The following is a 26,244-nucleotide window of genomic DNA, read 5'->3' as shown; positions in this document are numbered from 1 at the left end:
TAATATAAAGCATTTAATGGTAAATAAAAATAGTTGTCTGCGCTTGTGGGAAAGAAAGAAAAAAGCAGCCAGTTTATTATTATGAGTTATATGTTACTTATTTTTACTCAGCGCCTGTCTGATATAATTAAGAATTAAAAGTAAAAATAGAAAGTATTAAAACATATAAGAGGAGATATGGTAAGAACTTACCTTTGTTATCTCCCTTTCTACAAGGCCCTTAGGGTCCACAGGTGACCTTGGGGTATAGGTGATGACGTAGGCTTCAGGCACCATGCAGTTAGTTTCTTTCTCCCAGGATGCACTGGTCCCCCTCCATACCCCGCCTCCCAGCCAGGGCATTACTCAGTTTAGTAGCAAGCCAGAGGCTGGAGGAGAGTACTGAGAGAGAGAGAAGGAAGTCTGGAACATACAAGAATCACATTCTCACTAGGCAGGAGAGAGACTGTAGACCAGACAACAGCATAGCTCCCGTACAGAGCATAAGGGCAGGTGCCCTGTGGACCCTAATGACCTCGTATAAAGGGAGATAAAGCTCTTACCATATCTCCTCTTTTCTACTTCAGGCTCCTTAGGGTCCACAGGTGACCTTGGAGATGTCCCAAAGCAGTTCCCCTTAAGGGTGGGGACGCTCCTGTACAGAAAGGAGGACCCGCCGCCCAAAGGAAGCATCCTGAGAGGCGAAGGTATCAAATGAATAATACCTCACAAAAGGTCTGAACTGAAGACAAGGTGGCCGCCTTACAAAGCTGTACAGCCGAGGCACCACGCCGAGCTGCCCACGAAGGGCCCACAGACCTCGCAGAATGAGCAGATACAGAAAGCGGAGCTGGAAGGCCCTCCCTAGAGTGGGCCTCCGAAATAGTCAGACAAAGCCATTGTGCCAAAGTCTGCTTCGTGGCAGGCCAACCCCTTTTATGGAACCCAAAAAGGAAAAAGAGTCTGACTTTCTATATGACAGAGAACGGTCCAGATAAATTCTGAGGGCTTGCACCAAATCTAAAGAGGCTGAAAGACCTGGCCCAATAAAAGCCGGAACCACAATTTCCTCATTAATGTGGAAACTTGTCACCACCTTAGGAAGGAAACCTGGGCGAGTACAAAGTACTGCACTGTCCTGGTGGAATATGAGATATGGAGAGCTACACGAAAGGGCACCCAAATCTGACACTTGTCTAGCGAAGCAATGGCCAGAAGGAAACCGGTCTGAAACGTAAGCCATTTCAAATCCACTGATTCCAGTGGTTCAAAAGGCAGGCCCTGCAAGACTCGAAGGATAACCGCCAAATCCCAAGGCTCCACCGGAGGCACAAAGGGTGGCTGAAGGTACAGGGCCGAGACCTGTACCTTCAGTGAAGCCAGTCGGAGTCCTGGGTCCAGACCTGCCTGGAGGAAAGCCAGTATCCTGGAAATCCTAAACATCCGAGTATCATACCTTTTAGGGGTGCACCACTGAAAGTAGGAGTGCCACACACTGTGGTAAATCCTGGCAGAGGCTGGCTTCCATGCTCTCATCAAGGTGTTAACCACCGCACCAGAAAAGCCCTTTGATCTTAAGAGGGATGCCTCAAGAGCCATGCCGTCAAAGCCAAGCGACCCAGATCCGGGTGAAGGCAGGAACCCTGTGACAACAAGTCCTGACGGTGAGGAAACAACCACTGAGTCAATCAACAGACTCTGAAGGTCTGAGTACCAGTGCCTCCTTGGCCACGCTGGAGCCTGCCTCCTTCCTGCTTGAACTTTCTGAGAACGCGAGGCAGAAGGGACACCGGAGAAGATACGCAAACCGAAAGGTCCACCTGACCGACAAAGCATCGACTAGCAGAGCGCCTGCGTCTCGTCCTCGATCCGTACTTGGTAGCTTGTAACTGTGTCGGGAGGCCATTAGGTCCACGTCCGGAAGACCCCATCTGTCCACCAGGAGTTGAAACACCTCCTGGTGAAGAGACCACTCCCCTGGATGCACGTTGTGATGGCTGAGGAAGTCCGCTTCCCAATTGAGGACTCCGGGTATGAACACTGCCGATATGGCCGGCAGATGGCCTTCTGCCCATGTCAGGATGCGTGACAGTTTTCGCATGGCCGCCTGACTTAGAGTCCCTCCCTGGTGGTTGATGTATGACACGGTTGTGGCGTTGTCTGACTGCACCTGCACAGGTCTTCCTTGTAGGAGATGTCTTGCTCTTTGGAGAGCCAGGAAGACGGCCCTTAGTGCCAATATATTGATTGGAAGGACCGCTTCCTCTAGCGTCCACCAACCCTGAAAGGAGTGGGGACCTGACACTGCTCCCCAACCCCGCAGACTGACATCCATTGTCAGTAGGGTCCAGTCCAGTATCCAAAAGGGGCGACCCTGGGTGAGATGCTGAGTTTGCAGCCACCAAGTCAGAGACAACGGGACTTCCGGGGAGAGCACCTTCAATTCCCGAGGTGATCTGTCTCATCGGGCAAGGATCAATGTCTGTAGAGGCCTCGAATGAAATTGCGCATACTCCACCTGGTGACTGTGGAGACATCTGCGTAGCCGCGTCTGCAACACCGAGATCTTGTCTGATGTCAGGAAGATCCTTTGCTGCTGTGCGTCCAATAGAGCTCCTAGATGCAGCATCCTCTGCGACGGGCTTAGAGACGACTTCTCCCAATTTATGACCCATCCATGCGCCTGAATCGCCGAGATGGTCACCTGGAGGTGCTGGAGAAGTACCTCTGGAGATCCTGCCAGGAGCAACAGATCTTCCAGATATGGTAGTTAGCAGATCCCCTGCAGCCGCAGATGGGACGCCATCACTGCCATAACTTTTGTGAATACACGAGGGGTCGTGGATAGGCCAAAGGGTAACGCCTGGAACTGGAAGTGTTGCTGTTGCACAGCAACCTGAGAAACCATTGATGCGAAGCCGCAAATCGGGATATGTAGATAAGCATCCCTGATGTCCAGGGATACCATGAAATCCCCTGGTTCCATAGCCAGTATGATAGTACGTAGCGTCTACATCCGGAAACGAGGAACCTGTTTAGGCACTTGAGGTTCATGATAGGGCAGTAGGTCCCATTGGGCTTCTGCACCAAAAACAAGCTGGAATAAAACCCCATGCCCCGCTGGGGCTCTGGTACTGGGACAATCACTCCTGCCTTGCGCAGGGAATATACCGCCTCCTGTATCAATAAGGCTTTGTCCTTGTTGGAGACGTCCGAATGGATGAATTGATGAGGGGAGTCGGCTGCGAAACGAGAGGGTATAACCCCGAGAGACCACCCAAGCATCTGTTGTGGTTTGATGCCAGTACTGGGCAAACTGATTAAGTCGGCCTCCCACTGTGGGGTCATCCAAAGGGAGGTCCGTCCTGTCATGCTGTGGGCTAGTCGTCCGGTTTAGAGGCTGGGCGCCTTGTACTCCAAAGCTTGCGTTTTGGGTCTGCCAGTCTTCCTGACCGCCGTCTGCTTGGGAAATGACTGGCTTTTAAGCCTAGTCTGTGCTCTGTAGGGCCGAAAGGATGGAGCTGGGGAACCAAAGGGGACTGAGGCTGATGGCAGATGAGCAGACTTGGCCGCTGCTAAAGTGTCCACGATCTTGTCTAGATCTGGGCCAAACAATACTTTCCCGTTGTAGGGTAAAACTTTCAGTCCCTTTTTAGAGTCCGAAGCCTCCCTCCAGGACCGGAGCCATAAGGACCTGCGTGCTGTGACAGCCGCGGCTGACACTCTGGAGGATAACTGACATCCAAAGCTGCCTCATTCATATAGGTAGCAGAGTCACGTATCTTGCCCACCAGGGACAACTGGTCCTCTGAAGCTTCAGGATACAGGGACTCCTCCAACAGATCTGCCCAGGATTCCATGGCTCTAGCTACCCAAGAGATAGCCATAGACGGCCACTGCTCCTGACAAGGAGTAAATGGACTTTAGGCAGTTTTCCACCTTCCGGTCAGTTGAGTCCTTTAAGGACGCAATGAAAGGCATAGGTAAGGTCGCACTTCTGACTAAGCGTGTTACATGGGAGTCCACTACAGGAGGTGAAACCCATTTCTTGAAGGAAAGGGGTATGCATTGGCCAAACGCTTTTGCGGCTGGAACCACCTCACCGGAGCCTTCCATGCCTCCGCCAGATGATCCACTAGCTGATCTGACAGAGGGAAAAATATGAGATATGGTAAGAACTTACCCTTGTTATCTCTATTTCTACGAAGTCCATAGGGTTCCACAGGATACCTTGGGGGTATAGGTGTGACGTCAGTCGCAGGGCACCAAAGAGTTAAGCTTTCAGCCTCCCAGGATGCACTAGGTCCCCCTCCTATACCCCGCCCCCGGGCCAAGGCACCTCAGTTAGTTACCAAGCCATAGGCCGGAGGAGGAGAAGGAAGAGAGAGAACAAAGATCTGGACACATACAAGAATCACATTCTCACCAGAGGGAGACGGAAAACCGGTGACCAGAGCAAAGCCCATCTGCAGCACAGGTGCGACAGGGCAGGAGACCTGTGGAACCCTATGGACTTCGTAGAAATAGAGATAACATGGGTAAGTTCTTACCATATCTCATATTTTCTACTTCAGGGTCCATAGGGTATCCACAGGATACCTTGGGGATGTCCCAAAGCAGTATCCTTTAAGGGTGGGGACGCTCCTGTGCAGAAAGGAGAATCCGCCGCCCGAAGGAAGCATCCTGAGAGGCGAAGGTGTCAAACCTGTAATACCTCACGAAGGTATGGACAGAAGACCATGTAGCAGCCTTGCAGATCTGAACTGCCGAGGCACCACGTCGAGCTGCCCACGAAGGACCCACAGACCTAGTGGAATGAGCCTTCAGAGAAGGAGGGACCGGTAGGCCTTCATGAAGATAAGCTTCAGAAATAGCCATACGGATCCAGGCTGCCAAAGTTTGCTTTGAAGCAGGCCAACCCTTTTTACGGAAGCCATAGAGGACAAACAAAGCGTCCGACTTCCTAAACGAAGAAGTGCGGTCAACATAAGTCCTTAAGGCCCGCACAACATCCAAAGAGGCCTCACCCACGGAAAGACCCGGTGAGTTAAAGGCCGGAACAACTGTTTCCTCGTTAACATGAAACCGGGAAACAACTTTGGGAAGAAACTCGGGCCGAGTGCGGAGCACTGCCCTGTTCCCATAAAAAAACAAGAAAGGGGGTCTACAAGAAAGAGCCCCTAACTCAGAAACACGTCTGGCCGAAGCAATGGCCAGAAGGAAAACAGTCTTAGCTGTTAGCCATTTAAGATCCACTGAGCCCAGTGGTTCAAACGGCGGTCCTTGGAGAGCCCTCAGGACCACAGCCAAATCCCAAGGCGCCACAGGTGGAACAAAGGGCGGCTGAATGCGGAGAACACCCTGCATAAAGGTGCGCACATCCGGGATTGTAGCAATCCTACGGTGAAACCAGACAGATAGGGCCGAAACCTGTACCTTCCAAGAAGCAAGGCGAAGCCCATGATCTAGTCCCGCTTGCAGGAAGGCGAGAATCCGAGACAGACGAAACTCCCGCGGTGCATAACCTCTCGGTCGACACCACTGGAAGAACGTATGCCACACGCGATGGTATATCCTCGCGGAAGACGGTTTCCGAGCTCGTAACATGGTACGCACCACAGAGCTGGAAAACCCCCGGGACCTCAGCATGGCCGTCTCAACAGCCACGCCGTCAAAGACAGCCGAGTCAGGTCCGGGTGAAGGCAAGGACCCTGAGACAGAAGGTCCGGTCGTAGCGGCAACCGCAGAGGACTGTCCACGGACAGACCCTGAAGGTCTGAGAACCAGTGCCGTCTGGGCCACGCGGGAGCTATCAACAGGAGCGTCCCTCCTTCCTGTTTGAATTTCCGGATTACCCGTGGAAGAAGGGAGACCGGAGGGAACAGGTATGCGAACCGGAACGTCCACCGGACGGACAGAGCATCCACCAGAGACGCCCCTTAGTCTCTTGTGCGAGACCCGTACACCGGCAACTTGTTGTTGTGCCGGGACGCCATGAGGTCGATTTCTGGAAGACCCCACCTGTCCACCAGTAGTTGAAAAACGTCCGGGTGCAGGGACCATTCCCCCGGATGAACGTCCTGGCGACTTAGAAAGTCCGCCTCCCAATTTAGCACTCCCGGGATGAAGACCGCTGATATTGCCGGAAGATAGCGCTCCGCCCAAACCAGGATCCGAGAGACCTCTACGAGAGCCGCCCGACTGCGAGTTCCTCCTTGCCTGTTTATGTAGGCCACGGTGGTAGCGTTGTCCGACTGGACCTGCACCGGGCGACCCTGGAGAAACCGCTGTGCCTGTTGGAGAGCATTGAAGACCGCACGGAGTTCCAAGATATTTATTGGAAGCTCCGCTTCTGTCGGCGTCCACCTGCCCTGGAACAAGTGTGGACCCGAAACTGCTCCCCAGCCCCGAAGACTGGCGTCCGTTGTCAACAGGACCCAATTTGGAACCCAGAACGGACGTCCCTTGTTGAGGTGGGTCGTCTGTAACCACCACGCAAGTGACAGGCGAACCTCCTGGGTGAGCACAATCGTCTGGGACTTCAGAGACTGAGGCAGCCCGTTCTACTTGGACAGGATCAGGTGCTGTAGAGGTTTGGAGTGAAACTGGGCGTATTCCACCATGTCGAACACCGACACCATGGAGCCCAGTAACCTCATCCCCGAGTGTAAGGACACCCGGCGGCTGTGCAGGCAACTGCGCACCCTTGACTGTAAAGCAGAGATCTTGTCCTCCGTCACGAAGATCCTTTGCTGTCCCGAGTCCAATAAGGCTCCAAGATGCAGAATCCTCCGAGACGGGATTAGAGTGGACTTCTGCCAGTTGATTAGCCAGCCGTGCCGTTGCAGCAGTGCAATGGTCAGGTCCAAGTGGCGTAACAGGAGCTCTGGAGATCCTGCCACCAATAACAGGTCGTCCAAATACGGCAACATGCGGACTCCCTGCAGCCGCAGAGAAGCCGCCATGACCGCCATCACCTTGGTGAAAACACGTGGTGCTGTTGCCAGGCCAAAAGGTAACGCCCGAAACTGGAAGTGGTCGCTGCGGATTGCAAACCTGAGGAACTGTTGATGGCGCAAAAGAATAGGGACATGCAGGTAAGCGTCCTGTATGTCCAATGACACCAAGTAGTCCCCAGGTTCCAGCGCCAGAATGATGGACCGTAGGGTCTCCATCCGAAACTTCGGGACCCGCAAAGACTTGTTGAGTGCTTTGAGGTTGAGAATCGGACGATATGACCCATTGGGTTTCTGTACCAAAAATAGATTTGAATAGAAACCCTGGCCCCTCTGGGAGAATGGAACAGCCACTATAACTCCAGCCTGGAGCATAGTGTGCAATACCTTCCGCAGCTCCGTAGCCTTGTTCCGGTCTGATGGGAGACCCGTGGTGAAGAAGCGAGCCGGGGGTCTGTGCCGGAAAGAGAGGGCGTATCCGTGGGAAACCACCTCCAGAACCCAAGTGTCTGTCGTAGTGGTCGACCAACACTGGGCGAACTGTAGCAGGCGGCCTCCCACCCTGGGATCCCCCAAAGGGAGGCCCGGACCGTCAGGCCGCAGGCTTGTCATCTGGCTTGGGGGCCGGACGTCTGGTACTCCATGCCTGCTTCCGGGGCTTGACCGATTTCTTAGGGCCAGCCTGTCGAGGAAACGACTGTGGTTTGGGCCTGCCCTGGGCCCTAGATGACCGAAAGGACGATGGTCCCGAACCAGAAGGAGCAGCGGCCGACGGGAGACAAGCAGATTTGGCTGCCGCCAGCGTGGCCACAATCTTATCCAGATCCGGACCGAAGAGAACTTCTCCGGTAAACGGCAACGCTTCCAGACCTTTCTTGGAATCTGCGTCCGCCTTCCAGGATCGCAGCCACAAGGTGCGACGAGCAGCTACCGCTGCTAAAGAAATTCTAGACACCAGAGTACTAATGTCTAGAGCCGCTTCGTTGATGTAGGTGGCCGAATCACGGAGATTGCCAATCAACTCCGCCTGTTCGGCCGGACAGTCGGATTCAAAAGAAGCCTCTAGTGAATCCGCCCAGCGCTCCATCGCTCTGGCAACCCAGCAAATGGCCATAGCCGGCCGTGCTGCCCCCCCTGCAAGGGAATAAGCGGATTTCAGGCAGATTTCTACCTTGCGGTCCGTAGCATCCTTAAGGGAGGACATGGATGGCATCGGCAATGTGGCACTACGGACAAGACGGGTCACGTGAGAATCCACCTGTGGAGGGGATTCCCACTTAGCAAAATAATTATCCGCAAACGGATAAGCCACCGCCAGGCGTCTCTGCGGCTGGTATCTTTTGCCAGGTTGTTTCCACGCCTCCTCTAAATGGTCCACCAACTGACCCGAAAGAGGAAAGACTGTGGCATCGCCCTTCACATCTTTGAAAAAGGCATACTTAGATTTAGCCGCTGGGGGAACTTCGTCCTCAATCACCAAGGCTGTGCGGACCGCCCGAATAAGTCCAGGAATATATACTTTGGACTTAGCATCAGCGTCCTTAGTATGGAGAGGTTCCTGATCGTAAGGATCCAGAATCTCCCCATCATCAGACGTCCCTTCGTCATCCTCATAAGGAGCGGACAGAGACGCCACCGGCCTTTTATGAGGCCGCATCACAGACTCCCCTTGCAACACATCCGACAAGTGCTGTACAGAACTCGTCAGGGAGTTAACCCACGCTGGCTCCTGAGAACCCGGGAGCGGGGAAATAGGGAGACTGTGGGGTACCACCAATTGTCGTGGGAACCCCTGCATGGGTGACGACACCACAGACTGCTGGGACAAACCCATCGGAGTAAACGCGGGCTGCGGAGCTAACTGGCCCACTAAAGCTGTTAACGCCTGAGCGAAACAAGCCCAGGGCGGCTCCTGTACCGGTGCTGTAACCGTAATAGGCCGCGCCATGGACAAACACTGCCGGCAAAGGCCCTCCGCGCTACCCTCCCCCTCCGCTAACGGTACTTTGCACGTGGTACACTGTAGCCGGAGGGGAAAATCACTTTCAGACATGATGGCACCACGTATGTGACCTCTCTCACCAATTAAGTATTAAATAGGCGAGAGACCACCCTGCAGCACCGCACCGCAAGGGCTTTAGCAGAAGAACAGGGACAGTAATAAAGCTGACAGTTTAGAGAAGAAAAGTTACAGGCAGCACTAGCACAGTCACATACAATGCAGAGAAATAACAATTCCTGCACTAACAGCGCTGATTACTCAACTACACAGACACAGGGCCTGGTAGGACACAGCGCTGCATACACAGACCTGAGCCACAGCGGAGGAGAGGTATGCGGGGGGACCCAGACCACGATGCTTCCGTCCAGCGCTTCCAGCAGCGTTCACCATGCGTTCTGGAGGAGATTGCCGCCGAGGAGCAGAGAGGAGGCTGGCCTGGGGGAGGAGCGCTGCCACAGGACCAGTCGGCAGCATGCAGAGAGGGCTGTGTGCAGCGGGGGAGGCGCCGGCTGTGAGACAGGGAAGGCGCGCTCCCCTGGCATGCATTTAACCCCTGGGACGCCGCAGCGCTACCGCTCTGCTGCGGTCCGCTGTCCCAAGGGGTAGTGGAAGCGCAGGTTGGTCGCCTGGCTCCACGCTGCAGCCAGTCCCCAGGGAGCCCCCTGCCTGGGGACTTAGGACCATGTGATCAGCGGGGACCCACCGCGGGACCCCGCTGCTTACCTCTGTCCCCCTTGAATCCGGCCATGGTCCGGAGCATCTGGGGTCACCGCTAGCTGTGACCCCAGACGCCCACCAGCATCCCCGGATCAGTACCGGCGTTCTGGTACCGGCGGGGTGTAGGGAAGACAGCATGGACGTCAGGACTGACTGTCCATGCTGTTCATCCAGATGTGCAGCCACAGCTGCATGAAGAAAAAGCTTCAGGGGCTCTTCTAGCCCCCACTCCAACAGGTGCACCCGACTCCGGCCGGGCACCAAACTAAACTGAGGTGCCTTGGCCCGGGGGCGGGGTATAGGAGGGGGACCTAGTGCATCCTGGGAGGCTGAAAGCTTAACTCTTTGGTGCCCTGCGACTGACGTCACACCTATACCCCCAAGGTATCCTGTGGATACCCTATGGACCCTGAAGTAGAAATGGCTGTAGAACTTTTAACCCTCTTAAACAAGGGGTGTTTAGATTTAACAGCCGGAGGGGCATCTTCCTCCTCAATGACCAACACCTCTTTCACTGTAGTTTTGAGGCCCGGAATGTAAACACTGGACTTGTGCTTGTCATCCCTTGGGGATAGTTCCGAGTCAGACTCTGGAAGCACCCCATCGTCTTCGGACGACCAGTCATCCTCGTCCACATAGGGATGGCGAGGAGACACAGATGGCCTTTTTGCCAGCACCATAGGGGTCCTAGATAGTGAGTCAGGGTCAGAGCCTGCAGACAGGTTAACCCGAGGCCCCTGTGGTACATTAACCACCTGCTGGATATGTGGCATAGGAGCCAGAACCAGCGGATGCTGTGAAGACCCCACTTGGGGGATTACAGGGGGCACAGTCATGCGAACCATAAGCGTCTGCAGTGCAGTCCACACTACCTGGCACTTTAAATCAACCTTAAAGTCACTAAAGACTGAAAGGGTTAAAAGTGCTGCAAATCAACTTCAAAACCAAAGGTTTAATGAAGGCTGAAACTACATACCAGATCCGGGAATCAGAGTATGTAGGGGGTACACAGGACACCAGCTACTCACCGCTGCCTGGGAGTCAGAAAATGGCCCCCAAACGCTTGCTGGGGGTGGTGCCTGCAGGAGGAGTCCACTGCAGACATGGCCTGAGAGTGGAGCAAAGGCGCGCTGAGTGGGGGGGAGGGGCTGGCTGCTGAGCAGGCATGCCATCTCCCCCGGCCAGACCAAGAACCGCCGGGCCCTTCCTCCTCCAGAGCCCGCCGGTTTATTTGTCCCTGGTGGCCTAGTGGACGCTGGGGTACGAGGGGCCGAGCGCCACTGCTGACCGGCGAAGGGCGTCCCCTACCCGGCGCTAATGGGCTGCCCTGCGGTGGTTCCCGTCTAGGAATACCACGCGCAGTAATGTCTGAAGGCTTTACCTAACCTCCCTCCCCCCCCCCGCCACAACCCTGGGAGCCGGCATGTCTCGCTAGCAGGGACACACCGCTCCTGCCCAGACTCACTGTTCTGTGCCGGGACGCGGCTCCGCCAGGGGGGGGGGGAAAGGGGGGGGTAGGAGCGGCGGCCCTGACTTCAGTTGGACTGTCAGGGCCGTCCACCCAGTCCCGCTTACTCCAATCAGCCGAATCTTCAGGGGCTTCTTCAGCTAGCCTGCGATACCCATGCTCCCCAACCTCTCCGGCCGGGGCACCACACTAAACTGAGTAATGCCCTGGCTGGGAGGCGGACCGGTGCATCCTGGGAGAAAGAAATGAACTGCATGGTGCCCGATGCCTACGTCATCACCAATACCCCAAGGTCACCTGTGGACCCTAAGGAACCTGAAGTAGAAATAATGTTTAAGCTCTTTTGTAGAAATGGTGGTAGAAGCGGGGCTGGAAGAATGGTCTTTACTGCCGGGTGTGTACTGAGCACACTGCTAACCCTCCCTCACTTACTGCTAGACCACGTCTGGTCCCTAGTCCAGTAGATGCGGTGTAGTGGTTTGGCAGTGTCCCGTGCTGTTTCTCCGGCTCAGCTCCAGTATACTTTGCGTCCGCGGCGCCCGATGACGACGTCAGACGCTGGGTAGATGTAATGTTGCGGCTCCAGGTAGATTCGCCCAATGTCTCTTATAGAGGTGATACCCCCGCGTTTCACAGTTAGGGTTAGCAGTGTGTACACGTGGCAGTAAGGACCATTCTGCCAGCCCCGTTTCTACCACCATTTCTACAAAAGAGCTTAAACATTATATATATTTTAATGCTTTCTATTTTTACTTTTCATTCTTATTTATTTTTACTCAGCGCCTGTTTGATATAATTAACATATAAAGCATTTAATGTATAAATACTACAGATTATCATCATCCTTTATTTATATGGCAAAACAAGGGTTCCGCAACGCCTTACAAAGTACATAAGGAAATGAGCACACAAGAAAACAGTAATTAACAGTACCAAACAATGCAAGACAAGGACATGGTTTATAAACTTTGTTGCATTAGCAATCATAACACTTAAATAAACTGCAAGGTGTCAGCAACAAAGTGGTAGGTGCTGCTGAGAGGGGTTAGGAGTAAATGATAACTAAGAAGCACAGATGGTTAGAGCATTTGCTATATTATTTCCTATATGTACCACTAGTCATTTATATTCTAAACCACCATAACCTTATGTTCTGATCACTGTAACTGAAAAGGTACACACAGCAAGTTTTCGGCAGTTTGGGAACAGATAAAATTCAGCTCAATCGAGTACAAAGCATTTAAAGGGCTATAGCGTTCTACCTCTATTTTGTCAAGATCATTTGTATGTGTAAATACTTTCGTTTTCAACATTTCTTGTTTATATATTATATGCTTGGTGTTTATAAAGAAGCTATTACTGCTATAAGGTATAAATCTTTCTGTATAACAAAAAGTGAAGCTGGTGATCTAACCAACAGATCCCCTTGTTTCTGCCTCCTTATGCCACAAACATAGCCTAGAATCCAGGAATACAACAGCAGTGCCACAGTTCTTCAGAACAACCAGAATAGCTGTAATTGAATGCTTCTCTATTCAGTGTGGTTTGAAACAACATAACTGCTGCTGTGCTAAGTAGTTACAAAGTGTATACAAAGTTAACGAGCATCAGTTTGTAAAGCTATGTGAGCTGATTCACTAATCACTAGCTATTAACACATTTATAACATTGCAGGCATAAATCAATCTTTTAAATCACTAGAGATCTTTCAGAAATAAGCTAGTACCTAATTGTGGACTATACCTAAAGGCCCCCCATACACGGTGCGATATGCACCATGTGACGTGACAGCCGATCAGATGGCAGACATATCAGGCGGTCTCCACACACAGAGTGATCTGGTGGCGGACCGCCCGATATGCCGGCAGCCCTTCCTCCACATAGCGCTGCATGGGATCGTACATCGCTCCCCCAGGTCAACTGAACATGCAGAAAGATCTGAATGAGCGATGAACAATCCCACGGGAGCGTGCACTGACTGATATCATCCCCACACACAGAACGATATAGCAGTGATATCGGTCCAATTCGTCGGGTCGGTTGCTATGTCACAATGTGTATGGGGCCTTAAGTATCGTTTTACCAAGGCTAAGAATCATCTTTCCAGACTGAGCTTCATATGTAATGGTCTACAGAATTTGGATAAAGTATGAAGATTTCTGCGATTAATCTCAAGATTTAAAGCTGCACTTTTTTCAATAATGCGAAACTACTTTCCAAATCCTGCAAGCAATTACAATTGGCTTTGAGTGTCATCTGAAAATTTGACAGCCAAAAAATAAATGTTTGGAAAATTTACAAAGAAATGAACATCCTTGCTCCTTTGCTGGCGCCTGTGCCCTGGAGGTGTCTCTACTGATCTTGTGGAATGTGCCCTCATCTGACATCCATTGTTCTAGATACGTTGTGATGACTAGACAAATAGGGCCTTTTACTGAATTGAATACTGCAGCAACCACTTTAGCGTCTTTTGCGAATGCTAGTATCAGTGTACAAGCGTGCATCTGAGAGTGCATCATCTTTGCACCATTAAAATTTGCACCAGCCCTATGGCAATTGTAGATGTTCCATGAATATGGCCTCCAATACGAGCGATTAAGCATCTGTTTACGCAACCAGTTCAGTGACTTACCATAACACATCCATCATGGCCATTACTAGGGTGGTACAACATGTGCCACGATACCACAAGACAGGGGGTGCTGCTCGGGCCTGTAAATATTCTGTTTATAATCACTCACTTGCAGCTTTCTTTTCTTTTATTCTCAGCATTTCAAAATACTGTAATTTCTCACATGGTAGTCAGACGCCTTACACATGGAGGTATCTGCCCCACAATTTCTGATGGCAGCCCTGAACAAAGCCACGATTCCTTACCAAGGGCCGTGTTCAATCAGCAGCAAAAACGGATGTTTTTTTCACCATTCGCCAAAAATAAAAAATAAAAAATCAGGCGAAAACAGCAACAGGCGAAAAAAGAATGGAGAAAAGTTCTCTCCACCCCAGACCAGGGGGAAAAAAAAAAGCAAAATCCCTATTTTTGGCTAAAAAAGTGGGGATTTCTTTCAGAACCCTTTGGACACCCCCACTAATGATAAATTACCGAGGAAGAAAATCGTAATTTGCGATTTTTTTTTTCCCGGCCAAAATAGGGTTTTGAAAGAAACCAGTTGACGTTTTCGACTGTTTTTTGGCAAAAATGTTGCCTTTTTTTGTCGAAAAACGGCCATTTTCACCACTAATTTAGTACGGCCCCAAGTTTTTATCAGCACACCTAGTACCTTTGCCGGTGAGTTCTGCTTCCGCCACTGATATTTGCTGCATATACACTAAAGTAGCTCTCTTTCTATACCTTCAGTCTAATGTACACTGGTGGCTCCAGGTTTGTGCACGGCTGTTCTGATGGACAAATTCTGCTGCAGGTGTGTATCGTCACTGTAGGCATTGGATTCACACTGTATTTGGCAGTGACACCTGGATAACAGTGGTACAACAGGATCGGTATCCCTTCATCATTGTATGGAACAAATCAGATTTTTCATGCTCATTCCCCATGAGGCAACATCCCGGTTTTAAGGTGTGCATATTATGTCTCTATTTAAAAAATAAGGGAGGGCGGCACCAATGCTCTTTCTGGCCCAGGGCACCAAAAAGTCTAGTTACAGCTCCGATATTCATAAGAAACACCGCTCTCCGCGCATCTGAATCACCCCCTCCCACTCAATGCCCTTTCATTACATTTCTGATACCATGCGTCTTAATCGCTCTGTGAGTACACACCGTGTAATGAATGCGCCATACAATGTTTTTAGGGATATTTGTGCGCACACGCAGGAGGAAAAGAACGCTCCACCCTGTGAACATCAGGATTGGGCAAGACTCAGAATCAGGCCAGTATTCGGAAATACAGGGAGTTCGGAAAAGTACCTCCGTAGTAACTGTGTGCCAAGTGTGTGACAGACAGTGTCGGCTCCAGAGATGGGGCTGCAGGGCAATCCAAAATTCAAATAGGGCCATATGGCTTGTACTCAGGCACAGGCAGCATAGAGTAGTGGAGTCTATTTACTAAGCCTTGGATGGAGATAAAAAGTGAACAGAGTTAAGGTACCAACTAATCAGCTCCTAACTGCCATGTCACAGGCTGAGTTTGAAAAATGACAGTTAGAAGCTGGATGGCTGGCACCTTATCACCATCCACTTTATTTCCAGTAATCACTAAATGTTGCGTTTTAAGCCAGGGGTGGATTTTGGGGGTGGGGATGGGGGGGGGTTTAACAATTAATCCACCCTCTTTCCAACTCCTCCCATTTCCAATCCCAACTTCTCCCCTTTCCAGTCACAGCGACCTGTAGGCCCTGCAACATCACTACACTGCAGTATGACACTGGAGCAGTGGGTCACTAGGGTTGATGTCAACCAGTGAGATCCGCACCCCCATAGTGACGCCACTGATTCATGCGCAGGAGAAATGGAGTTGTATATAACAGTCTTTAACTAACTTAACTATCCTAACCAACTGATAAAAATGAATAAAATATTTTTTATAGCTTTGTAAAATAGACAACTTGTTAATTTTTAGTAGCTATTTGTGCCGTACAATTCAAACCCACTGATGTTGGCCCAGTTATGTGGGGGTGGGGTTGGATGACTTCATACCCAGTACATGTTGCTCCGGTGTAATGGCAGACAGTGCAGGTTTATGTCAATGTAGTGGTACAACATTACATGGTATATTTTGTCACATATGTATGTTTAAAAATGCTGCAGTTGCAGTCTCTTGTATATGTTAATTGGCTGTCTGTGCCAGGACCTTGGATATTAATCAGTCTGCATTGCAGAGCAACTCACAGTTTAAATGACACATATCCTGCACAGGCAGTGATGTATAGACATTGCCTCTGGGGTCTTAGCAGGGGATGCAGGCTCATAAACTTTGTTCAGCTCTCGATATATCCAGACTGTGTCAAACTTTACAATCAATCTAAAATCCTCACAGAAAAGCACTGCTTGTGGAGGGGAGAGTGATTGCAGCAGGCACACTGTGCTACGGGGGCGATTGCACCAATCTCCTCCCTCTGGATCCGCCACTATCTTAAGCTGAACGGGCGATATAGCTAATTGAACGGGCGATATAGCTGTAGTGCATCGACAGGAGTGTACAGACTATATGTCTGAACGATGTCGTTCACAGACTTATCGCATATGTCCTATAGCACAGCCAATGCCGATATACCGGCATGTCGGGCTGTGTGTACGGGCGACTTTAGCTGAATCATAGCTGCATGCAAAGCTGCTCACAGTACACTAGAGACACTAGTTTACGACTTTTGTTGCAAAGGAATTGGTACAACCAATGTACAAAGTTGAATCGGGCACAGATGTACTGCAAGCCCCAGTGGTCAGTGTACGCTAGCAATAGAGTTTTGTCGCTTCGTACAATTTTTAGCAGTGCAAATATAAAAATTAACACTATGTAGCAAAGACCCTGGGATGTCAAGTGGGGTTATTTGGCATGCTAAGAACAAAAGGTAAATGAGGACACATCTCTATAACTGCAAAACACCCCCTGAATGGTTGTCTTTTGGCTAAGTGGGCATATGCTCATGCCGTATACAGGTTCTGACTTCACCTGACCCTGCCACAGTCGTTCCTGTTTGCAGAACTTCTGATAGTTCTGTTTCCTGTTACAGACATGCCTTCCCAATTTGGAAGCGTGAGTTTTGAAGATTTTAGCTAGAACTGTTCCGTAAGGCAGCAGACTGCAGCATAAAGGTAGTCAGTCCATCCTCAGGTTTTCAGCACAAAATGGTGTATCCAGGATCAAAAGGAGAAGGTAAGCCCTTCTATTTTAAAAAACCTCTACCTGCCTACTTAACATAGGGCCTCATTCAGAGATTTACACAAAAATATGACTCAGCCTTTGTCTTTTGCACAAAGACACCCGCCTTCGGTGTCTCACATCCGCTGCTTACATACAATAGAGAAAACATTGGCCACACATTGAACCTCTGAGCAAACATATGCTGTCTTGGATGTCCGTTTCACCTAAGACGCTGGAGCCTCTCCAGCTGAGTATGATTTAATCGATGTTCACTAGAGCACTCCCCGATATGACTGTTTTTGTAGCCACCCCTCAATTACCTCCTCCAAACACTGACTACCTGTCACTCACTTTGTGAATAAATCCACACTGCGCCCACCTCTGAATCAGGCCCCCTAGAGACTTGAAAGAACACCAGAGAAGAGAATCAGTTCAAATGTATAAACTCCCTGGGTTTTTTTTTTAAACTACCTGTGTCTACCTGTCTAGAAAATACTTCTACCCATTATAAAAGCTGTCATGATTATTTAAGGAGAAAGTCCAGTATTTGAGGTTTCCTTTACCAACATGTGTTGCTCCACTATAGGTTTTCCATACTTTATAGTACATTATTTTTTTTTTAAGATTAATTTTCACTTGTTTAAATTAATACTTTATTTCCAGCATCTGTGACAGAGTAGAGTTTTCCCAATTTGGAATTTTGATTTGGTTACCCTCAGGTCTACTTGAGGAAACCCAAGTTTCTGATTATATGTTGAAAATCCTCCTTGTATTCTACTGTGCAGATCAGATATCAACCGAGGCAAGATGCCACATTATTGTCCTCTCCCACTAAGTGAAATGCTGAGTGTGCACATATTGTTCTGTGCTTATGACAGAAGTATGGATATCTATGTCACAAACCTGCCTGGTGATGCCTTCTGGTCAGTCTCTGAAGGCTATCAGAAAGAAGCTTTAGATGTTTTTGGATGTAGTTGTCCTACCACAAAGCACACTACATTAGTCTCAAAGATGTTGTATGCAGAAAATTCTTTTTGACTGACCACTGTTTCTATTACTTTGTTGTTCAGGTGTGCGCTCAAACCTTGCTCTACAAATGTGTCCACATACATCTATCCTCCGTGGGCTACAAGTCTTGCTACACATAACGCAGGAGCTCCGTGTGACATTTTACCTTCAAATGTGTCCTATTCGCATAGTGATGCGAATATTTAGCACATGCAGCTTCTGCTGATTAAAATGATATGCAGCATGCCTATGTTCTGTGTGCGACTGCGGGTGTATCTGCATACGAGACGCTACGTTAGTGTTGCAGCCGCTGACACTAAAGTATTGCATGCAGATACATCCGCAGTCGCTAACAGAATATAGACATGCTGCATATCATTGTAATCAGCAGAAGCTGCTTGTACTAACTATTCGCATCAATGTGCAAATAAGACGCATTTGAAGGTAAAAAGTCACACGAAAAGATGCTCGGCGCTACAGAGTCACGCCGCAGCATGGCGTGACTAGAAGGGCTGTTTAGCGTGCAAGAAAGCTAGATGTATGACGACACCTGTATATAAATTTGAATAGTACACATTTTGAAGTCGAGTGTTAGATTATAGCTTTGTAATGAGCAGGGCCCTCTCTACCCTTTTCACATCTGCATCACTGTATTTTGCCTACCCTGTACCTATTCCCATTATATGCATGTGCCCCTTTTCCTCACTGTCTGGCGCTGCGGAACACAGTGTCACCTTACAAATCAAAGGCAATTTCATGTTTATTTCCAGTAATAAAGACTTCTCTTATCAGGCACCGGTCTCTGGCTTTAGCTCTCTTCTGCTTCAAGCCCTCCGTTTTAAGGGGTTTTTTTTACTTTATACACTTTAGTGGGTTTAAGTCTTTTCTGGACGTGAGCCCGGCTGTAAATGATACTTTGAAAGAATCTATTGGCACAAGCTGAGATTGCAAAGAGTTATAAAGAGACATGTTAATCTTTACATCCATAGGACTTGCAATGTCAGAGCTCTAGCTGCACCTGCTGTAACAACTGGTTTCACTTAAACAACAGCCAATGGTCAATTCATTAAGAACTAAAAGCAAAGTGTAAATGACATACTCAAGGTATTTTCAAATGTGTTAATGCTTGTGTACAGTAAGAAGGATTGTAGCTCCCTGTGATACGGACTGGAAAACACAACCGACCTGCTCTGTTATTAAAAAAAATGGTGTAAACCACAGGTTTTCAAACTCTGTCCTCAGCACCCCAAACAGTGCATGTTTTCCAGGTCTCCCCACAGAAACACAAGTGAGATAATGAGCTCCACCTGTGTATCTTTTAAAATGTGTCAGTAAGTAAAGACTGCATCTGTGCTCCTGCTGGGTGACCTGGAAAACGTGACCTGTGTGGGTCCCTGAGGACAGAGTTTGAGAACCACTGGTGTAAACAATTAGCCTACCAATAGAAATGTGTGCACCAGGCCTGATTATTTTCAATTTATTCTTTGCTTGTTGTACAAAGGAAGAGGTTTTTTTTGTTTTTGTTTTTTTAATTAAAATGTACTTAAAAAAAAATAAAAAAATCTGCCAGTACATAGAACCTTCAACTGAGCAATGTACAGTATATATCCAGTAAGAGGTTAAGAGTAAAGTAGTGGTGCCTAAGCTATATGTTCCCAGCACACCGATAAGCTGTTTCTTCATGCTTTCAACAGCTGTCTCAGTTGCTGGAAGCACCTAAACAACAAGCTGAATTTGAACTTCCCGAACATGGCTCGGATCAAAAACAGTACAAGCCACCAACCTAAGGGGCATTATGTCAAAGAAAAGTTCAAACTGCCTGTTACTATGCTGACATCCACATAGCAACCCCCTAGCAGCTGCACTATGTGAACATTTGGGAACTAGGAAGGAAATAGTACCAGGGAAAGGGAAAAAGAGCAGGTGACACAACCTTAGTCTTAACTGTATACTGGCAGAAATGTATTTTAAGCAGGGACCGCTTAACCTAAAAGCAAGTTACTATAAACTTGCTACAAACATCATTCACAAACATATGCAAAGTTTTAAGAGCTTTTGAAAACTGAATATATCAGATAAAGCTGTGATCATGGGAGGAAATTATTTTCCTAACACTTTCTGCTTAAGTCTATTCACCACAAACTAAGCCATCTCAATGCTTAAATATGTTCTGTAAATTGCTGCATAAATATGTTTGCGCTATAAAAAGGATAATAAATCCTGTGCTTAGAAGATTTTTGTTTATTTTTCTAAATAAAGTATGAAACAAATACTTATTCAGACTCTAAATGAAAACTGGCACCAACCATCAGAAAAGCCTGGTGACAAATCACATCACATACAGGCCGTTTTGCATTCAATATTTAAAAATGACAGCAGCAGCAGCCAAGTGTGGTAGGTAGAGAGTGACAGGTGCCTGTGTGTCTATATACCGCTATACCTCAGTTTGTTTACCTTAATCCAGAATACAGTGATTAGATAGCGGCTGACACACTTCAGCTATTTATGACTACACACTTTTCCCCAGCATCAGACAGTCAGAGACTAGACATCCGTAGGATTTCTTCAGCCACTGATCTATGCTTTCCAATTGTGAGGGCTATAGAGCAATAAATGGGATCCAAATATTGAAAACCGCCTTCATGCATGGGCACCTGCCAATTCTGCAGTATAAAGCGCCGTCTGTGTCATGCTGGAATAGTTAGGAGCAGTATCCAGCAGCAACCACTGCATCCCACATAAATCAGGTGCACATGAAACAGCTGCTATAGACAATATTGTGTGAACGTACAGTGGAAGTGTATACAGATCAGTAGTAATACCTTCATAATACAGGCTCAGAAACTAGACCTCATACCAAAGGGATCACTATACCTATGCCCAACTTCTACTGGTAATTGGGCCTCCTGAGTGTAAGTTTTATAACCACATTTATTATTGTGCAGTTTTAGTACTCCAACTATATAATAAACTTAGTGCTGAATTTTCAATTTAAATACATACTAACAGAATATAGTGGACGTTATGGTTTCAATTGTTTTTAGAGTTAATATATTTCATCTTTATTATGAAATCAGCATCTGCATTTTTATTAAAGGTTTAAACTATATACATGTCTTGACTGATGTTATTCTGCACGGTAATACCATTTTTATATATTAGCGCAGTGCCTTGATATGTCTCTATTATCTATTTTTTTATGTATTTATAATAGGGCTGTAAAAGTTTTAATTGTCAAAACAAGCTACAATGAACTATTATACTACACAGGTGCTAAAATTGTTTATATGTTTAATATGTTTTTTTTTTTCTGGGGGGGGAGGTTCATCAATTTTTATGAACATGAAATACTCTAGTAAATAGGAACACTATCTATTCACTAATATATATAGTATAAAAGCAGGACATAAATCATTAGCAGCTTTTTAGCAGCACTTTATGTTTAATCCAGCCAATCTGTTTTAAGTGCTTATGAATCAATTTAATTATGGGATTTAGCATTGCCTTCACATCTTAGTTCATGGCAAACAGAATTAGCAGGCAGAAATGGCTAGTGATCATTTTTTACTTACTCAACATAATGCTGCTGTGCTTTGGAAAAATACTAGTCATATTTTTTTGAATTAATGTAAAATGCATTAATTAAATCAGACACTAAAACCATAATTTCTAGTGTTACTATGACCAATGCAGTTTTACTTGTACTCTGTGGCGGATTTTGTCTAGGGGCTGCAGGGATGCCGCCCCCCAGTAAAGTCCGCCACCTCAGTGTAGTCAGTACAGTCCTTGACTGTTTAAACATTGCCAGCTACATAACTATTGCTATTTTGCTACTTATGCTTACTAACTGCATGGCCGTCTGATCTATATGCTTTGACTGCTAATCCTGAACTACAGCTTGACATTTGCTCAACAGACTTCCCTGCTATTATTCCTGGTCTTTTATTTATTATTTTTTTACTACCATTTGGGAGTATGAATTATTTATGATATCATTATTCTTCTTTTATTATTATTTTTATCTACTCAATACTGGCTCCAAATGAGGTGTATGAATTATCAAAGTATTCTCTGTATATGTTTTAGATATTTAACTATATGTATTTGTCTTACTAAAAACATAGGGCTACTATCTATTCTTAAATGTGTGTGTATTGATAACATTAGAAATATTTTATTACAAAAAGCATACATTACTGGTTAATATTAAAAGGTGAAATCAGCACTCCACAACTTTCTATTTTCTGTGTATATTACATACTATAGGAGGGTCAGCTCCTCCAAGTGGCAGCAAGTGATATTAATCTGAGGATAGTATAAACACCACGTGAATTTTTTAGCGCCCAAAAGGAACCCCTTTTTTTTTTTTACTTCCAGTCCGTGACTACACTGACTTCCCATTGGAAGCGCTACCTGCCAGTCACATAAACAACAGGCAGTCTCAGGGGGTGGTGTCTCCTCCCCCTGGGACTGCAAGTCCAGGCCGCTATTAGCAGAGAAGCGGCTTCCAGTAGGAAGCCGCTTCTCTGCTTTTCGGCCAGCCCTACCCAGCTTCGTGGGGCTGCAGACGATGCAGTCCTTTGGAAGCCGGAGATATGAGCATGTACGGCGTCCCTCCACTACTGCGCATGCGCCGGTCTTGGCGCCTGTCAGATCTGGCTGTGCGAGGTGATTTTGGCGGCGGCAGCCCCCCTCATCTAAGAGGGTAAGAGTCACCACTGCTTGTACTGTATTACGATTTGGTAGCATTGTTTGGGAATGCTTTTTTTTTTTCTAAACCACTTTAGGGGTAGTGGATAAATGTAAAGTATTTCCATCAATAAAAATGAGTTACACAGAAAAATAAGTTTGGGACTTTTCTTGATGTTTGTAAGGTGAACCACTAAAACCATTCAGATGTTTCGGATCTTTCAGAGGAGAAACAGAAATAACTTATTTCGCACTTAAGCAGCCATAGAATGCAAAAAGTCAGCTGCATGAAGAAGCTTATCCTGTCCTGATAACAAACAGAGGGATATGAATACAGTAACAAAAAAAGACTTACACAAGTATTATCAGCGATGCAAATGCACCATCTAGTGGCTGCATGGCCACAATAAAATGTCATCAAATCTATAACCATAGCATGGAAAAGTAATAATAAAAGAAAACACATGGACATGTTTAACACTAAAAGTGGCCGGATTAAATGTTATTCCTCAAATTACATGTGAGCACAAGAAAGAAAGCATGGAAATAGCTCTCAATAGATCAAAAAGAAGGTTTGAGAGGGACTAATTGGGATATTGAACCTTTGGTTACCTCTGTTTTAGAATTAGCGTTAACAGTTTCATCTTTTCCATTTTTTGAAGTTTCAACATCCATCGGTTCTTCATCTTCACTGTCGCTCTCCAACACCTGTACAGACCTCTTTGGTGCACGTTTTATGGGAGAGTCTCCATCATTATGCTGGGATGTCCCATTTCTCTCTTTCAGGGGATGTTCATTACTAAAAACATTAAAGGTTAAAGCAATAGAGCAATCTGAAAGACATTGATTATGATCATAAAATACATGAACAGCAAAACTGTACATATTTTTTTATCATTTTTAAGGCAGATCATTATCAGTATAATAATTATGCGTAAATGTAGTATACGTGAATATAATTTTGTCCCATCCAAAATGGAAAAAAATCTCATTAAGACCTAGTTATCATTTGGGAGAGTGTGTGGTGTGACTTTTTAGCCTGGCATTGGCAGTTTTAACACAAAAAGGGGTCCAATTCATAAATCTCTAAACGTCACTTAGATTTAAGAAAAGCGGCTGTGCAATACCGTAACAGTAAAATGCAAGCAGGTTGTGTCTTTAGCAAATAGACACGTTTTGCATGCATCTTCGATACGAGTGCAGCATCCAGCTATCCTCGGTCGTCGGCGTAAGCTGAAGCTTACACAGCCTTTCGGTCAGTAACATACTGCATCCAACGACGCAGACCCTGGGCTCAGCACGTCTAAACAAGACGAGACCCCCTCGCCCCAATTTTATAGATTGGGCCTGGTCGCCACTGTCCCCCTCCCAAACACAGCAAATATCTTCTTAAAAAACTGCTGGCTGCTATTTCTGACTGGTTGGCTCCTGAAGTTTACAGTATCCCCCCCCCCCCCCCCCTGCCCCCTTCGCACTTAATTAATTTAGCTTTATAAAGATGGGAGAGATTTTCCCCAACAATCCTCAGTCAGCACTGAGCAACTCAAGTGCTGTAAATGTAAAAATGAAAGCCCCATTTTGGGTGTACTACAGAACCATGTTAGTTTATACAGGGGCTGTTTATAGGAATAGGTGAGCCATGAAGATCCATTCCCGTTGAATGAGCCACACCAGCAGTAATATGCTGTTGGACAATCTTTTATTTCAAACACCTTACACTGCAACTATGGGCTAATTTATATAGAAAAAAAAAAGACTCCCCTATCCATCCTCCAAATAAATTACTTCCATCTAAAACTTAACAGAGCAATTGCATAAAAATCAGCATATGAATAACTGCAAATGCTTATACAAAACAAAAATATTCCACAAAATGTACAAAATGTATTCATTATGTTAGTGCTTACGTTTGATCATCAGAACATTTGGCTTTTGGAGGATCATGCTCCTCAGACTTCTTTTCTTCATTCTTTTTAGCCACTCCTGCTTTGGGCTGAAAAAATGACCTTTATGCAAAAGAAAAGCAAACATTAAATATTGACCTAAAAAAGTGTTGTTAATAGGTTTCAGCTATATTTTGCTAAAGAGAATGTAGCAAAAACTGTACATTTGCATTGTACATATTCAAAAAGGCCACCTTAATACCATTAAAATGCATGAAGTAGTCTATTTGAAATGTAAACACAGTAAATGTGAATTGTGTAGCTCTGTGCTCTAAAAATATAAAATGCTAATTTGCAGACACAAAAACAGAGTCAGAGACAGGTGTGAATGCCCCGAATACATACAAGTAGATGCAGTGACAGCTATTACAGTGTACACACCATCACTTGACAAGACCAAAACAATACAGATAAAACAATAGAGGTACATTGTGGTACTGAATATTCTCAAGAATCATAAGACAACACCTAAACTGTACTAGACAAATATATAAAAGACGGTTCAAAACAGATGTTCTCTGAGTGACAGGTTGTTTTTTTTTTGTTTGTGATTCCACGCCATGTTTTTTTATAGGATATATTGCCTTTACTCTTCATGAATATAATTGATGCCTGACCTTTTCTTATACAAATTATACGTTTGTTTATCTATTAGTTTTATGTCTGGTGCTTTGCACCCACTACCGTGATCTGTTTTCAAAGAGTGATAACTAGCATTTAGATTTGTGATGTCTCAAGTTACTGCAGCTGTCTCTTGCAATCCCTTTTCTGAGTAACATGAATCATAACCCACAAGTACTACTTCCCACGTGCACTGTGCTTTTTATAAATATGAAACACAAGCAATCATAAGTGTTGAGAGATGGAGAGCATACTCTATAAGAACATTGTACATACTGCATATGTATTTATCATAATTATATAAAAGTCAACACTCGAGTATCACTGCACAACTGCTGCACTCCAAGTGGGTTTGGGGTATAGTGAAATAATAGATAAAGAGTATCCAATTAGCTGCGAACGGTGAAAAATTAGGATTTTTCCACGATTATCCCCGTTTTTCACCTGTGCTTTTTTTTCCTCCCTATCCTATAATTTCGGACGAAATAATAGGAGATTTCAGCGGAAAGCACATAGGTCCATGAACTTATCTCAGATCCTGTGTGTTTGCGCCTTTGCAGGGGCGAAAACACTGCAATTTTCGTGGATTTTCTCAGGTAGCAAAAAAAAAAAACAACCCACGATAAGTGCCTGCATCGGGCTGCACTTCGAGGCTAATTGGATAGTTTTGGGGGATCCATTAGCGCCCAAACAATGTTTGGGGCTAATTGGATACGGTCATAAATCCAGTAAGGAGTCAGTAAATGCTATTACAGGGGCACGTTCATCTGTTTCTACAGATTACTATTTATTAAATTAGTTATACTATAGCGCCAGCATATTCCGTTTTAAGGTGTAAATTCTATTTGGCTCTTCTACATGTCAATTCAGATTAAAAAAAAATGAGTATTACTGTATATTGTTTCTAGGAAACAATTTGTGTCTTTTTCCAGTCAAACTTGAGACACATGAAGGACAGGATTCCTAGCCGGAGGACACTGCCTCATCTACATAATAGTCTTCAAATGAATACACCAAGCTCAGATAAATTTAACAAAAAA

General features: G+C 46.5%; 1 protein-coding gene across 2 annotated transcripts in view; it reads right to left on the bottom strand.

Moving 5' to 3' along the window:
* LIG1 (DNA ligase 1) overlaps positions 1-26,244 on the bottom strand; it is a 217,596-nt gene that overhangs the window by 162,485 nt on the left and 28,867 nt on the right. For both annotated transcript variants that reach the window (XM_088444581.1, XM_088444580.1), the window contains exons 3-4: positions 24,548-24,646; positions 23,253-23,439 (exon numbers count right to left, since the gene is read on the bottom strand). In XM_088444581.1, coding sequence (XP_088300707.1) covers positions 23,253-23,439; positions 24,548-24,646 — 286 coding nt within the window. The remainder of the gene's footprint in view (positions 1-23,252; positions 23,440-24,547; positions 24,647-26,244) is intronic.

Source organism: Taudactylus pleione, unplaced genomic scaffold (genome assembly GCF_031769625.1).
Source record: "Taudactylus pleione unplaced genomic scaffold, aTauple2 ptg000366l, whole genome shotgun sequence".
NCBI classification, from domain to species: domain Eukaryota; kingdom Metazoa; phylum Chordata; class Amphibia; order Anura; family Myobatrachidae; genus Taudactylus; species Taudactylus pleione.
The sequence above is the reverse complement of the archived record's forward strand: the minus strand, read 5'-3'. Positions and strand labels throughout refer to the sequence as shown.